The sequence below is a fragment of the Dipodomys spectabilis genome, unplaced genomic scaffold, assembly GCF_019054845.1.
Source record: "Dipodomys spectabilis isolate Male_0828 unplaced genomic scaffold, ASM1905484v1 ptg000233l, whole genome shotgun sequence".
Taxonomy (NCBI): Eukaryota; Metazoa; Chordata; class Mammalia; order Rodentia; family Heteromyidae; genus Dipodomys; species Dipodomys spectabilis.
The window spans coordinates 142,065-157,361 of record NW_024870910.1 but is presented as its reverse complement, the minus strand read 5'-3'; the positions used below and the strand labels follow the sequence as shown (position 1 = coordinate 157,361).

At 45.4% G+C, this 15,297-nt stretch overlaps 1 protein-coding gene across 1 annotated transcript; it reads left to right on the top strand.

Moving 5' to 3' along the window:
- The first annotated feature begins 133 nt into the window (after positions 1–133).
- On the top strand, positions 134–13,362 carry Mphosph10 (M-phase phosphoprotein 10). The gene is made up of 11 exons (XM_042698566.1): positions 134–248; positions 2,810–3,500; positions 4,359–4,522; positions 5,878–6,046; positions 6,718–6,859; positions 7,370–7,437; positions 8,627–8,764; positions 8,877–8,987; positions 10,950–11,057; positions 12,323–12,553; positions 13,172–13,362. The coding sequence occupies exons 1-11, from the start codon at positions 160–162 to the stop codon at positions 13,319–13,321; spliced, it is 2,061 nt and encodes a 686-aa protein (XP_042554500.1). The 5' UTR covers positions 134–159; the 3' UTR covers positions 13,322–13,362.
- Positions 13,363–15,297: the final 1,935 nt, after the last annotated feature.

Genomic DNA, 15,297 nt, shown 5'->3' with positions numbered 1-15,297 from the left:
GTTGCCATTGGCTCCGGCTTAGCTGTGGGTCCGGAAGCTGTGTGCGGCGGAACCCTTGGTTCTGAGCTCGGGTTTCCCCGGGCGCGTCTTCGTCGCGCGGCTTCCCGTGGGCTCTCTTCCGGTCGCACGCGGCGCGGTGCGTGGAGGCCTTTGGCTGCCATGGCTCACCCGGCCTGGCGCCGACGGACCCTGGAACGGTGTCTGCGGGAGGCCGGGAAAGCCACCAGCCGGCCCGAGAGCTTCCTCACGTAAGTGGCGCGGATCCGGGGCCCGGGGGCGGCCTCGGATTTCCCGGGCATGGGTTGCAAATCCTAGGGCCGAACCCGGACTGGGGGGAAATGAAAGGGGGGTTTAGATCCTGTTCCTCCAAATCTCAGTCAGTTCTGCTTCCGTGATCTCTCAAGATCTTAGGTTCCCAGTTAGTGCTGTTGACAGCGAACCAAGCCCAGTCATGAAGGCCCAGAGGCCCCCCTCGAATTGCCCGCCGCACCCCGATCTCTTGAACGCACTAACTTGCTGCTTTCTGTGCAACTCCCCCAGTCTCGCGCGCATGACCTAGCATCTTGAGTATTCCGACTATTTTTCCACCCCCACTTTGCCATTGCAATGTTTCGGACTTAATTTTTGCTCAAGGAGTTTAAGATCTCCTAAAATTACGACTCAGGTTCTTCCTAGAGTTCCAACTGTCGATGCTGTGTGACAGACGTTACATACCCAAATCTGATGGAAAACAGAGTGATAGTTCGGTCGCTCTAGTTACTCGGAGTCTAGACTGCTTCTGTGGTGCCTTCCGCTTTCTCTGTGCTACCTCTGATTCTTCGGCAAGCCCGTTCGTCCTTCCTGTCAGTATTACCTTTATAAAGTAGGCTCTGCGATTCTTCTGTTGCTATATGCACTGCTCTGACTCCCAACAAAAACCTCTGTCCTCCTTTGCTTGGATTGCTACTTCAACCTCTCAGTCACCCTACCTTCATTCTTTTTGTGCTGGTCGACTTTCCAGAGTATAAGTCATCATCATTGCATTTTGTGTGTGTGTGTGTGTGTGTGTGTGTGTGTGTGTGTGTGTGTGTGTGTGTGTGTGTGTGTGTGTGTAGGCATACACGTGTGTGCTAGTACTGGGGCTTAAACTGTCATTTTTTGCTCACATCTCTGATGCTCTACCATTAAGAGCCACATCTTCACTTCTGGCTTTTTGATTGTTAATTGGAGTTAAAAGTCTCACAGACTTTGCTACCTAGGTTGGCTTTTGAACCTCAATCCTCAGATCTCAGCCTCCTGAGTAGCTAGGATTACCAGCATGAGCCAGTGTCAACCCAGCTCATTTCATTTTTTGACCTAAAATCATCATTCTTTCTTGGTACAGTTAAAGTGGCAGACTCTTAACCTCAAAAACCTGCTTAGTTAAGTTTCTCCTAACCTCCTTCACCACAGTGTAGCTGAGGCAGTTTTCTTTTTCAAGCTTTTCAGGCTGGATTCTATCTTGGAGAATTTGTTCTTGCTGGTTATTCTGCCCAGAGTACATGTTACTAACTCTTCGTAACAGTAACCTTTTTTAATCTGTCAGGTATCACATTCCCCAGAGATGCCTTCCCCCATTTTTCTAGCCAAAGCAGATGTTGGCCACTAGCAGAATGAATGGAAGTAGTATATAATGTAGCTGAGTTGAAAATGTAAGTCTAATTTACTATAGGTCATTATTATTACATAGTTGCACAAAGGAGTTGCCATTCATGTAAGCAGTTTATGAATACAGGGCATCTTGATCATTGTCACTGCTTTCAATATTCTCACCCACCCTTCCCCCCCTCCCATCCCTACCTTCACTGTTCTTAAATTTTTTTAGGATATGTATTGAATTTTTTTTTGTCATTTTAACAAAGGAGTTTATATGTTTACCATGCATCTTGATCTGTATCATCCCTTGAACATCTTCACCCGCCTTTGACTCATCCTTTCCGCATATTTTTCTTAATTTTGTGGTACATACAATGAATTCTATATTTATCTACTATTCCCCTGGCCCTGTTTCCCTCTTGCAAGTACCCATTTTGAGGTACTTATTTTGTTGGGCCTTGAGTTTTTCTAAAGAATTACACTATCTGAGCTTCCCATAGAATATATTGTACTTCAGTTAACTCATTTGCAACCACTTTCATACCCACCAGTTGTTTACTTACAGATTTATGGGAACTTTGTATCTGCCACAAATGAGGGAAAGCATGTAACGTTGTGTTTCTCTGGGTCTGGCTTATTTCACTTAGTATAATTTTTTTCCAAGTCTTTGCATTTCCTTATGAATGTTCTTTATACAGATACATCTCTTGTGGTTTTCCTGTCTAAAATCTATACAGTCAACTCAAACACTTGGTTGACATTTCCTATATCAGTCTGGCTCATCAGCAAAATATGATGTTGGGAGCCATAACGTATACTTAAAAATCAGTAGTTTGGCTGGGCGCTGGTGGCTCGTGCTTGTGATCCTAGCTCTCTGGAGGCTTATATCTGAGGATTGTGGTTCAAGGTCAGCCCAGCCAGAACAGTCTGTTGTGAGACTCTTATCTGCCATTAACCAGCAAAATGGCAGAAGTGGAAGTGTGGCTCAAGTGCAGTGCCAGCTTTGAACTAAACAACCAAGTGAGAACTTGAGGCCCTGAGTTCAAGCCCCAGTACCGGCACACACAAAAAATAGTATTTAATTTTTTCACTATTTTACTTTGTTTAAGAGTTGGGGGTTTTTGCTTTTCTTCTAATTCAGAGTGCTGTCATATTATTATGTGTTAATTTCTAACTTAATCCTTTTCCCCAATAGGATTCAAGATGGATTAGCAACAAATTTCACTTCTTTAACAAAAGTTCTTTATGACTTCAACAAAGTACTAGAGAATGGTGAGATCTCCGGGAGTCCTTTACAGAAACTTGTGATAGACAATTTTGATGATGAGCAGATTTGGCAGCAATTGGAATTGCAAAACAAGCCAGTTTTACAGTACTTCCAGAATGCAGTCAATGAAACAGTGAAAGATGAGGACATCAGCCTTCTCCCTGAGAGTGGAGAGCAGGAGTGTGAAGAGGATGGCTCAGACACAGAGGCTGATGGCCAGGAGGACATAGAACAAGATTTGGAGGAGGAGGAACTGTCAGAGGTAGATAATGACAATCCTAAATTGGATGGCAAGGTGAAAAAATCAAGACAACATAAACTCAGGGAAAGCCCCGTGTTCAGTGATGAAGAGTCTGACCTTGACTTTGATATCAGCAAATTGGAACAGCAGAGCAAATTGGAACAGCAGAGCAAGGTGCCAAAGAAACTGCCTGGGAAACCATGCGAGAAGTCTGTGGTCGATGACAAATTCTTCAAACTCTCTGAAATGGAGACCTTTTTAGACAAAATGGAAAAGGAAGAGGAAAAAGATGAAGAGGTAGAAGAGGAAGATGTGGACCTTTTTGAAGACATTGATTCTGATGACGAGGGAGAATTGTTTGGAAGTAAAAAACCTAAGGTAAAGTTTGGCGAAAGTAGATTTCCTTCCTCAAATTAGGTGTCTTCCCTACGAAAGTGCCATCAAATTTACCAAAGCCCAAGTGAAATTCTAGATCTAGAAGTTAACTGAAGAAATTAAACTATGTAGCTCAAGAACCATGATCACACGTGTCCCTCAAACATGTGTTTTCACCAGACACTAAAAATTCTGAAAGCTGGGTATGGTAGTAAACACACCTGTAATCTCAGCAACGGGGAGGCTGGGGCAAGAGGATCATGAATAAGAGGCCAGCCTGGGTTACACAGTGAGATGTTGGCTCCAAAACACAAGTGAAAAGGAGGGATTTAATACCGATTTAGGCAGGGGTATTTTTGGAAGTAATTACAGCTCTGAAATAGTGTATTTTTATTATATGTTTCCAGTTTATATTCCAGTTATTCTTACAGTTTTAGGGAACTGTTATTAGTTGCTAGCATTATTCATGACTATTTCTGGCTGGTATTGTTAAAGTCAGAAAACATAGCATTGTTTTTATATGCTGTTTTTGTTTTGTTGGTGGTGGTGGTCGTGGGGCTTGAACTCTGGGCTTGGGCGCTTTCCCTGAGCTCTTCAGCTCAAGGCAAGCGCTCTACTGCTTGAGCCACAATTTGTTTTTTCCCTTCCCCTCCCCAAATTATACCAACATCAAATACAGTGAAAACGGAGGTTATACCGTGGGGGAGGGACATAGAAAGCAACAAAGAAATCATCTTATAAATATGTTAGGAACAATAGCAAGAAAGAAAAACCATTTGAGTCCTTATCTTGGGGTTCATCTCGCCTAACATCAACTTATTTATATATTTTTATGTCTTCAAATGTTCTTTATTCTTTTAGGCAGGTAAAAGCTCCCGTGATTTGAAATACAAAGATTTCTTTGATCCAGTTGGAAGTAATGGAGACATGGCAAGTGCTGATAGCGATGAGTTGGGTTCAAACAAAGAAGAGGAAGACACTGCCGACGAAGAGGCGGAAGAGGCAGAAGGAAGCATTTCTGAAATGTGAGTAATGCAAATCGTCCTCTGCATTGGATGGAATTGCCAGTCATGTGTGTATATGCATAATAGTAATGGATTTTCCTTAAGTTGGAGGCATGGCTCGGCTCAGGTGGTAGTGCACCTGCCAATGAACATAAAACATCTGATAGCAAGTTGGAGTCCTAAACTTTACAACTAAATAGTAGCCAAATACTAATGGCTCACGACTGTAATCCTAGCTACTCAAGGGACTGATATCTGAGGAAGATGATTCAAGGCCAGCCTAAGCAGGAAAGTCCATGAGACTCTTATCTCCAACTCCCCCAAAAAGACAGAAGGAGAGCTGTGGTTCAGGTGGTAGGGAAACCATCCTTGACCAAAAAGTTAAGGGATAGTTTCTAGGCCCTGAGTTTAAGCAGAAAACCAACCAACCAAACCCCCCTTAAAGTAAAGTAGTAGATTTTCTGCCATCACACTGTCTTAAGATAGCCAGAAGAAAGTCTTTGAATTTAAAGGAACATTGAGGATTATCTCATAACAAAAAATAGCACTAGCAGTAGCAAACCTGTGTTACAGTGAAGGACCTTGGATTTGGATTTGTTCCAGTAAAGCCATCGTATTTTTGTGAGCTAAGAGTTTTGGCTAGCCTCAGTGAATTCACCCTGTAATCCTAGCTATTTGGAGAGGCAGAGGTCAGGGGATCACAGTTTTGTTTTTCGGTTGTGGGGCTTGAACTCTAGGCTTGAGCGCTATCCCTCAGCTCCAGCTCAAGGCGAGAGCTCTATCACTTGAGCCACAGCTCCACTTCCGGTTTTCTGGTGGTTTATTGGAGATGAGAATCTCATAGTCTTTCCTGCCTGGGCTGGTTTTGAACCACGATCCTCAGATCTCAGCCTCCTGAGTAGCTAGGATTACAGGCTTGAGCCACTTGGGCCCAGCTCACGGGATCACAGTTTTAAGACTGACCAGAGCAGAAAAGTTCAAGAGGCTCCATTTCATCCATTGGCTCAGTGCAGTTGTGTGTACCTATTATCTCCAGTGAGACTGGAGGATCACAGTGCAGGCAGGACACCTGGAGAATAACCAGGCATAGATTGCCTGCTTATTGGCACGTGTGAAACCTGGAGTTCATTCCCCAGTACCACCAAAAAAAGAATTTTGTGATACAGATTGATGAATCATGTATTTGAATATATTCTGTTTTTACATAGCATCTCGCCTAAACAATTCCTGCTATATTCTTTAGTACCTTAATGATTTCAGAAGTTCTGACTATCTGGTGGCAGTTGGGAATAGAAGAGAACATGACTAGATACTTGGTTCATGTATTTCCAGGGAGCGTGGGGTGTTTTCCTTTGATGAGCATTTTGATTTCCTAGGGATGAAGATAGTGAGTTTGATAGTGAAGATGACAAGCCACCGAAAGAGGGCTTGAAAAGAGTCACCTTTGCTTTGCCGGATGATGACGATACAGAAGGCGGAGAAGTACCACGTATCAAGGAAGAGGCTGATGACGTTAAATCCTCTTTTGAGAAAAGACAGGAGAAGGTAACTACTAGGACCACGACCCTGGAACTCCCTAATCTATACCTGGGTTTACCTGTTAGAACTGCTTGCCAGCCCTGAAAAAACAAATTATTGCTCTGTATTGTATGTAGATCCCACCAGGAGAGCATCTAATGACTTGTGTACATTTCCTAGCCTATAGCTTTCATTTGGTGACCCAAGTGGGGCTTGAACTCGGGGTGTGAATGTCTGTCCTCTTAGCTTCTTCATCCAAGGCTGATGTTCTACCACTTGGGCCACAGCTCCACTTCAGGCTTATTTGGTTATTTTTTTTTTGGAGATAGGAGTCTCATGGACTTTTCTGCCTCAAGCCTCACATTTCAGCCTCCTGAATAGCCTGAGCCACTGGTGCCTGGTTGGGTGTCAGTGCTTTTTAAAAACCGTTGCTAAGGTCTTTTGAATCATTGTTTAGAAGTTGGAAATGAGTAGAATTTGGGTATGCCATGGCTTTTCAAATCCATGGGGAAAAGATCTGTAGTTCACTCAAGCAACAGGAAGAGGAACTTGTTAGCACTCTTCTATCTTGGCAAGAGCAGAACAGTTCTTGCTTTTCCATTTTCTCGAATACTACTTTAATACCACTTTAAAATATTACTCGTTCTTTACGTCTGTACTTATCCCTAAAGAAATGTCTGATTTTGTCTTTTTCATAGATGAATGAAAAAATCGCCTCTTTAGAGAAAGAGTTGATGGAAAAGAAGCCTTGGCAACTCCAGGGGGAAGTGACAGCCCAGAAGCGCCCAGAGAACAGCCTTTTGGAGGAGACGCTGCACTTCGACCACGCCGTCCGCATGGGTAGGCACTGCTGGCCTGCAGGCTTGGCGGCCATGCTTTTTCTTGGGTTTCTCTTGATAGAATCCAATGCTGTTTGTGTCTTCCCAACTCTAGTCAGAAAAACTTGATCTAGGCACCAGTGGCTTATGCCTATAATCCTAGCTACTCAGGAGGCTGAGGCTAAGAATTGAGGTTCAAAGCCAGCCAGGGCAGGAAAGTCTAGGAGACTCTTAACTCTAATAAACTACCAAAAAATGAGGGAAATGGAGCTGTGGCTGAAGTGGTAGAGTGCTGGCCTGAGCAAAAGAAGCTCAGGACAGCGCCCAGAGCCTGAGTTCAAGGCCCAGTATTGGCACACACACAAAAAGAAATGCAGATAGCAATTGCCCTTCACACCATGACTTAGGAGCAAGGGGTTGGCCGACAAGTTCTGAGGTCTTACTGATTCTTTGGGTCCGTGGACCGACTGCAGTTTGAGAATCACTGTGCTAATGTACACGTTCCAGTGAAGGCATGCTGTGTTTCCCTTAGCACCTGTGATCACGGAGGAAACCACGCTGCAGCTGGAAGACCTTATCAAGCAGAGGATACGAGATCAGGTTAGTGACCAGGACATCAAGCTTAACTTAGAGAAAATGATATGAAAGCATTTGGAGAGTAGGAATCATGCTTTCTTTCTTTCTACTTAAAGCCTTTAGACTGTGTAGAGGCAGGCGGATGGGTGAGGAGACAGGTAGCCGGAAGCTGTGGCCTGTGCCTGCCCTTCTCTGTCTTGGTGGCCATGTCTGACTTGCAGTGGTCCCATTGTGACCCTTGATCTAGGCACCATAGCCGGTGTGTTTTCTCCAGTGTCCATAACCTAGCAAAGAATTGCTGCCTAAAAACAGATCCGATTTTGTAAACTTAGAATAAACCTAAGATTTATGCCAACATGCGCGGAAGAAATGGCTTTATAACTTTCTCAGCTGCTGCTTGGTGTCTGAAGTAAAGGAGGGGGAGGGCACCCGATCTGAACAGTTGAAATCAAATGAGATACACTCAGTAGTGTATGGAGGAAGTATGGGACTAAGGTTAGTAACCAGAAGAAAGACTCCTTTAAAAAGAGGAAAGAATGTTAGACTTAATGCCACTCTCCTTTTCATAATGCTTATTCTTCGTGACTTGAGAAATCATTCCTCAAGTTGAAAAGTACTTTTTTGGTTTTTTGTTTGTTTGGTTTTTTTGGTGCCAGTCCTGAGGCTTGAACTCAGGGCACCCACTGACCCTAAGCTTTTGAGCTCAAGGCTAGTGCTCTGTCACTTGAGCCACAGCTCTTCTTCCAGCTTTTGGGTAGTTACTTGTAGATAAGTCTCATGGACTTTTCTGTCCAGGCTGACTTCAAACTGTGATCCTCAGATCTCAGCCTCCTAGGATTACAGTCATGAGCTACCAGCACCTGACAAAAAGGTACTTTGTTTTTGCTATAACTCTTTTTTGTTTTTCTTTTAAGGGTGTACTTAACTACTTATTTCTCCTTTTCTTAATTGTTATTATAAAGGTGATGTACAGAGGGGTTACAGTTACATAAGTTAGGTAGTGAGTACATTTCTTTTTAGACAACATCACCCCCTTCCCTCGCTCTCTCCCAGTTTTTCCCTCCCATTCCAACCCACAAATTGTACAGTTCATTTTCCATGTAGTATCCAGTGGGCACCAGTGATACATTTGTTTGCTATAATTTTCATATGAACCTAGAAACAAATGACTGATTTTGTTGATTTTAAATTCCAACTACCTTTTATATTTCAGGCTTGGGATGATGTTGTAAGGAAAGAAAAGCCTAAAGAGGAAGCGTATGAATATAAAAAGCGCTTAACATTAGACCACGAGAAGAGCAAGTTGAGTCTCACTGAAATTTATGAACAAGAATACATCAAACTCAGCCAGGTAAGAAGACCTCCAGGCAGGATTATGTAGGTTCATTCTCCATTCTTTCTGTTAAGTGGTAGAGTCTGGGCATGAGTATCTTCATCTGATGAGATTGACTTTTTTCCCTAAGCAAAAAACAGAGGAAGAAGAAAATCCTGAGCATGTAGAAATTCAGAAGATGATGGATTCCCTCTTCTTAAAACTGGATGCTCTGTCAAACTTCCACTTCATCCCTAAACCGGTATGTGTGTGAACCCTTCAGGATGCAGACAGCAGGCATGACCCTCACTGAGTTTTTGTGCAATGATCCCTCCTGTTTGCACAGAGCCCACTCAGCCTTGTCAAGTCCCACACACAGGGCCTTGCTGTCCACAGCATGATGCTCCTTTGTCTGGCCCAGCCCTTCTCCCTGTCCCTGACTGACCCAGGCTGGGTTCAGCACCTGCCTGATCTAGATCCCACCCTGGTGGTACTTGCTTGCCTGTTGACTTTTGCTCTCCTTTGTGGAGTCTGAAAGGAACTGAGTAGTAGTCTAGGAATCGAAAACTTGAAACTGTTTCTGCTGCTCACTGGCTTTGTGATAGGCAAATCATTTCCGCTGTCCAGAGAGGTCCCTTCCAAGATCCGTTCTGATTCGTTGATGGCTAGGTACTTGTTTCTGGACCAATATATTGTCTTGTTGCACAGAAAAATGCTGTTAAACTGTTGCTTTTCAAGCTGTTAAACTGTTGCAAAAACTTGCAATTGTGGGAACCATTTTTAGAGGCCCCAGGTGCCTGGAATTAACTGTCCAGGGATGAGTGGGATTGCTCGAGCCTTCTTGGCCAGCACTTCTTACTGAGGGAGTTTTTCTGAGATGACCTGAGTCCTCCAGCCTGACAGCTGCTTCCTCTGGCTTCCTTGTTCCCCTCTGGCCGCCCTGGTGAGCCACCCAGATGCCCTGGTCTTCTGGATTTTGAGCAGGCTCAGGCCCTCCCCTCCTGGCACATTCTCAGGGAGCTCTACCTCTGGTCTGTTCTCTGCACCTTGGCCCCTCCTCTCTCCCCTCAGCTGCACACTTGCCTCTCTGCTCCTTGCCGACTTTCCCTGCCCTTTGTCTGGAGCAGTGTGTCCCCTCCCCCCCTGCATTTGTCCCTGCCCAGTTGCCATTGTTGGCTGGTGGTTCATCATCTCTACTCTTCTTCCCCAAGCGAGTACAAACTGTGCCTGCCCCAGCGCAGAGCCTGAGCAGCAAGCCCTCAGTCAGAGTTTCAGAATCTTGTGGGTTAAAGGAACAAATGCACTTGTGTCTACTTGCCCCACTTCAAAAGCGGTTCCGATCTGGTCTTCAGAAAGAAAAATGATTGGCACAGTGGGTTGTCCCCACTGTTGACTTTTTCATACTCAGGTCTGCAATTTACCTGCTGTCTCCACAGACTGCATGTACCAGCCACCAGCCACCCTTTCCCATTGTGTTTTGGACCGTCTCCACTCCCTCTCTCTTCCTTTTTAAACTGTAGAACGGAACATGGTGTTCCTAGTCAATAATTGAGCAGGGTCCTGTGGGGGAAATTCTTTTCTTCCCACTGGCATTTTTCTCCTCCTTGGGATCCGGGATCCTGTCGTGTTTCTGGGTCCCTCTTATTCTCTATGAAGTTTCCTGAGGCGAATACCTCCCTGGTGACGTCACTGGTAGGAAATGAGTGGGCAGAGGCTCGGTGACAGGCTCTGTGGGCGCGTGGATCTCAGCCTTCCCCTCCGCTTCTCAGCCACTTCCTCACATGGGCTCAACCGTCATCCTCAGGGGGACATGCAAGAATGCAGCATGAGGAACATAAGCCATTGCCCTGGTCAGCATGAGACACGTTTTTAATTTCTGCGTGTCCTGGGCAGTTTCCTCACAAACAGAAGAAACCAGCCTAGCAGAACACCAAATAGCTCAGCCCTTTTTGGTGTTGCGTGCTTTCCTCCTTCCTTTGTTCCCATTTATGTTGAAATTCTCCCAGTTTTTCATGTTAGTCCAGTGCCATTTTGTGTAAAGATATTCTGGGAGCTGGAAGATGAGAAAATGCTGTTTTATCAAGTGGTCTGTCATTTTACTCATTCCCTCTCCAATTCCCCCATGAAGGCAAGATGAGATTCACAGAAACCAGTCTCTGAGTTACTTCGTAGCTGCTATGCTAAGGGCTCTCTGACTGCCTCTCATGGGCACTGTGTCTTCCAGCCTGTCCCTGAGATCAAGGTTGTGTCGAATCTGCCGGCCATAACCATGGAGGAAGTGGCCCCGGTGAGCGTCAGTGACGCGGCTTTGCTGGCCCCAGAGGAAATCAAGGTAAGAACCTAGCCAGTGTTGAAAGCTCACCCTGCTTAGAAGTCGGTTGGTTATAGCCAGATCTCTAGTCCTGTCATCTCCCTTGAGTGTGCAGCTTTTATTCTAGTTCGTTCAAGTGGGTTTTAGGTACAGTTGGCCTTCCATTCCTGTGAGTGTGACATCTGTAGATTCAGCTAGCTGTGGATCAAAAATAGACCCAAAAAACAAAAATCCACATCTGTACTGAATATATACACAGGTAATTTTTTCTTGCTGTCATTCCTAAATAGAGTATAGCAACTAGGACATAGGATTTATATTTCATTAGCTATATTATAAGTAAACTTGAGAATGATGTAGATTATAGGCGAAGCCAGGCACTGTGCCATGCCCCTGGATCTCAGTTACTCAGCTCACTGAGATTAGGGGGGTTGTAACTTGAGTGCAGTAGTGCATATCTCATCCCAGCTATGTGGGAAGTGTGAATAGGATTGTTGTCCAGGTCAGGCCTGAGTAAAAAGAAGCCAGATCCTTAGGCCAGGTGCTGGTGGCTCATGCCTGTAATCCCAGCTGCTCAGGAGGATGAGATCTGAGGTTCTGAGGTTCAAAGCCAAGTCTGGGCAGGAAAGTCCGTGAGACTTTTATCTCCAGTGAACCAGCAGAAAACCAGAAGTGGTATCTGCCCTTACTTCAGACTACTTCTCCATACGTGTGTGTGTGTGTGTGTGTGTGTGTGTGTGTGTGTGTGTGTGTGTGTGTGTGTGTGTGTGTGTGTCCTGAGCTTGAACTCATTCTGGGCACTATCCCTGATCTTTGTGCAAACCTAGTGCTCTACCACTTGAGCCACAGCTTTTTGCTATGTCAAATGGAGGTAAGAGACTCAAGGACTTACCTGCAGGCTGTCTTTGGACTGCAGTCCTCAGATCTCAGCCTCCTGAATAGCTAGGATGACAGGCGTGAGCCACGGGTGCCAGCAAGCTTCCCCCTTCTCTGTGCTTCTCTCATGGTCTCTAGGACCCCATTAGCAGCCCAGAGCGAGGCTGTGCACCTCACGTGTGCACGCTGCCCCAGCTGTCCCCGCTGCCTCTCCATTTCCTTCAGCTCTGTGCTGTTGCTGAGTCTGCCCTGCCCAAGAACACATTCAAGTTTGGAGTTAGAAAGCAGAAAGCTCTGGCACAGGCCTGGCACCGCCCGCCCTCTTCGCCTCCAGGCCCCTTCTTGCTTCTGATCCCCATGTTGATGTGAAGTTAGGTTTAATTGGTGTGTTGGTGGTGGTTTTCTAATAGGAGAAAAATAAAGGTGGAGATCTAAAAACTGCTGCTGAGAAAACAGCTACAGACAAGAAACGGGAACGGAGGAGAAAGAAACTCCAGAAGCGTTGGAAAATAAAAGAGAAGGAGAAGCGGCGAAGGTTGTTGGAGAAGAACAACCCAGATCAGGCAGGCAAATTCAGCAGAGCAGCGGCTTCCGAGAAGCTAAAGCATCTGACCAAGACCGGCAAAGTGGCCTTGTTAAAGGTAAGGGTGGGGAGGGAGGAGGGCTCTGGGGGCTGGGGGTGTGCAGCGTCCACTGACTCCTCTCAGGCCACAGCCTGGGGTCGCACACTGTGGGCCCCCGTGGTGACTTGCTGTGTGCTTCTGGGGTAAGCACAGAGGGCTGACAGCAGTTTCCTTGTACTTCTTTCCCCCACAAGTTACAAGAATGTTGTAGCAGAAGGTACAGAAAACCTTTTTTTTTCTCTCTCTCTTTTTTTCTGGTGCCAGTCTTGGGGCTTGAACTCAGGGCTTGGGTGCTGTCCCTAATCTTTTTTTGTTCAAGGCTGGCACTCTTACCACTTGAGCCACAGTGCCACTTCTGGCTTTTTTGATTAATTGGACGTAAAAGACTCATGGACTTTCTTCCCCACACTGGCTTTGAACCTTGAGCCTCAGATCTCAACCTCCTGAGTAGCTAGGATTATAGATGGAAGCCATAGGCACCTGGCTCCGAGAATCTTTTATGCAAACTGCTTGAGTTCTTTATAACCCTAGTAGTTAGTCATTTATTCTTCTATACTGTGCTGTAATATTATACTTGAGGTTTCCCCACACATAAGCATATTTGCAGCTCATGTGTATTTTTGTTTTTTATGGCAGGATGAACAGAAAGACAAGGCCTTAAAGTCTTCCCAAGCATTCTTCTCTAGACTACAAGATCAAGTAAAAATGCAGATCAATGATGCAAAGAAACCAGAAAAGAAAAAGAAGAAAATGCAGGATATTTCTGTTCACAAGTTAAAGCTGTAATATATTTGAAATATATTGTATATATAAATGTGTAAGCTTATGATCTGTTGTCTGAGACCTTTTTTTGCGTGATGGCCACTCTTTCAGACTTCCACAGTGTGCAGTGATAGAGTCTGCAGTGCATTTGGGGAGATTGTCTGGGTGCCTGGCATGCTGAAGACCTGGCGCTGGCAGAACTGTTCACACACATCCCCATGGTCCCAGCCTGGCCGGAGGCCAGACCGCTGTGGGCACGCTAGCGATGCGGGTTGGCCAGCAGGCGGAGGACACAGCGGGCAGAGTCAGCCTCTCCGCACACCAAGGGGCTCTTACCTGCAATGAACCACCAGAAAACTGCAAGCAGCACTGTGGCTCAAGTGGTGGAGCACCACCCTTGCACAAAAAGAGCTCAGGGACAGCGCTCAGGTCCTGAGTTCAAGCCCCACCAACAGAAAAAAAATACTGTCCAGAGTGAGATGCTGAGTTGCATACATGCAATACAGCCCATACGTCCAGCTGGGTAGAGAATGAGAGCAAAACTCAGCGGAACCCTTGCACTTTTTTTATTTGGTAGAGTTGAGATTTGAACTCGACCTTTTCACTTACCAGCTCCTCTCTGCTTTAGTTACTTGTGTGGATAGAGTCATGTTTTTCACAACCTGGCTTTGAACTACTTTCCTAAGCCTCCTTTGTAGTTGTGCCTACTGGTGGCCACCTCCATGCCCTACCTATTATTAACACAGGAGTCGCATGAGCTTTTTTGCCCAAGCTGTCCTCCAACCTGGATACTCCCGATCTCCCCCAATCCAGAAGCTGGAGTTACATTAGTGTGAGTCACCACTCCTGGATTTCCCTTCTGGTTTTTCATCTGCAGAAACTAATCAGAGGGGAAAGAAGGTCTGTGTTGGTTTCTTTATCAATGCAGAAGCTGGTTGTGGCAGGATAGAACCAGGCTGTGTGGGGCTGGAAGAAACATCCATTCTCTTAGTTTGCTTGGGCTACTATAACAAAATCACCAAATTGGGACAATTTATGGACAATAATTTGCTTCTTCCAGTATTGGGTTCCAGGGAGTCTAAGACAAGGCATTATTACATTTGGTGTCTGGTGTGGGGCTGAGGCTCCACTTCAAGATGGCACCCTGCTGTTGCATCTTTTGGCAAGTCCTGCTGCTTGGGAGGCTGAGATTTGAGGCTCACGATTCAAAGCCAGCTGGCAGAAAAGTCTGAGACCTTTTAATCTCCATTTAACCTGCTAAAGAGCAGGAAGTGGAGCTGTGGCTCAAGTGGTAGAACACTAGCCTGGCATAAAGAAGCTTAGGGATAGTGCCCAAGCCCTGAGTTCAAGCCCCAGGATGGGCACAATAAAACAAAAGACTAATTATACCTGCAAGGGTTCTACCCTTGGCTAAACCGCCCCCTCCATTACACTGGTCAGTAAATTGGGGCCCAGAACATTTGGGGGCCAACATTTACATTTAGCTCCCCATCAACACAGAAATGCAACGTCCCAACTTCTAGTCCAAGTAGAATTCTCTCTTCACTAGTCTACTCAGCAAAAATCATTTTTTCGAAAGAATTCCCTGGTCTCCCGAAACCTGCGAAGTTTTCATTTCCCTGGGAGTTGCTATTTTGGCAATTCTTTTAAAATTGTGTTTTCCAGTCTCCTTGTAATTCTTTTTCCCTTATTATTTTATAAGAGTTCGTATAGATCAGTGATGATTCATTATGTATATGAAGGACAATTTGCTCACATCTGGGTTTGGGAATGTATATCAGTGGGAGATACCTCAGTCTGTTTGCTCTATACTCTAGATTCTTGCTCTGCCCCTAGCATTTTTGCAATTTATCCCTATTGGTAGGAGGGATAAATTGAGCAGATGGTTCCTACCTGTCCTAGCATACATGAGACTCGGTTTAATCCCCATTGCCAGGTGAAAAGAAAAGGTGGAAGCTGGGCACCATGGCTCACCCCAAATCCTAACTCCTCAGAGGGCT

Bases quoted from the DNA above. Each gene is read 5' to 3' on its own strand.
- Mphosph10 (XM_042698566.1), top strand. From the start codon at position 160: ATGGCTCACCCGGCCTGGCGCCGACGGACCCTGGAACGGTGTCTGCGG. The intron at 249-2,809 runs GTAAGTGGCGCG...TTTCCCCAATAG, and splicing joins CGGCCCGAGAGCTTCCTCAC to GATTCAAGATGGATTAGCAA. The intron at 11,058-12,322 runs GTAAGAACCTAG...GTTTTCTAATAG, and splicing joins TGGCCCCAGAGGAAATCAAG to GAGAAAAATAAAGGTGGAGA.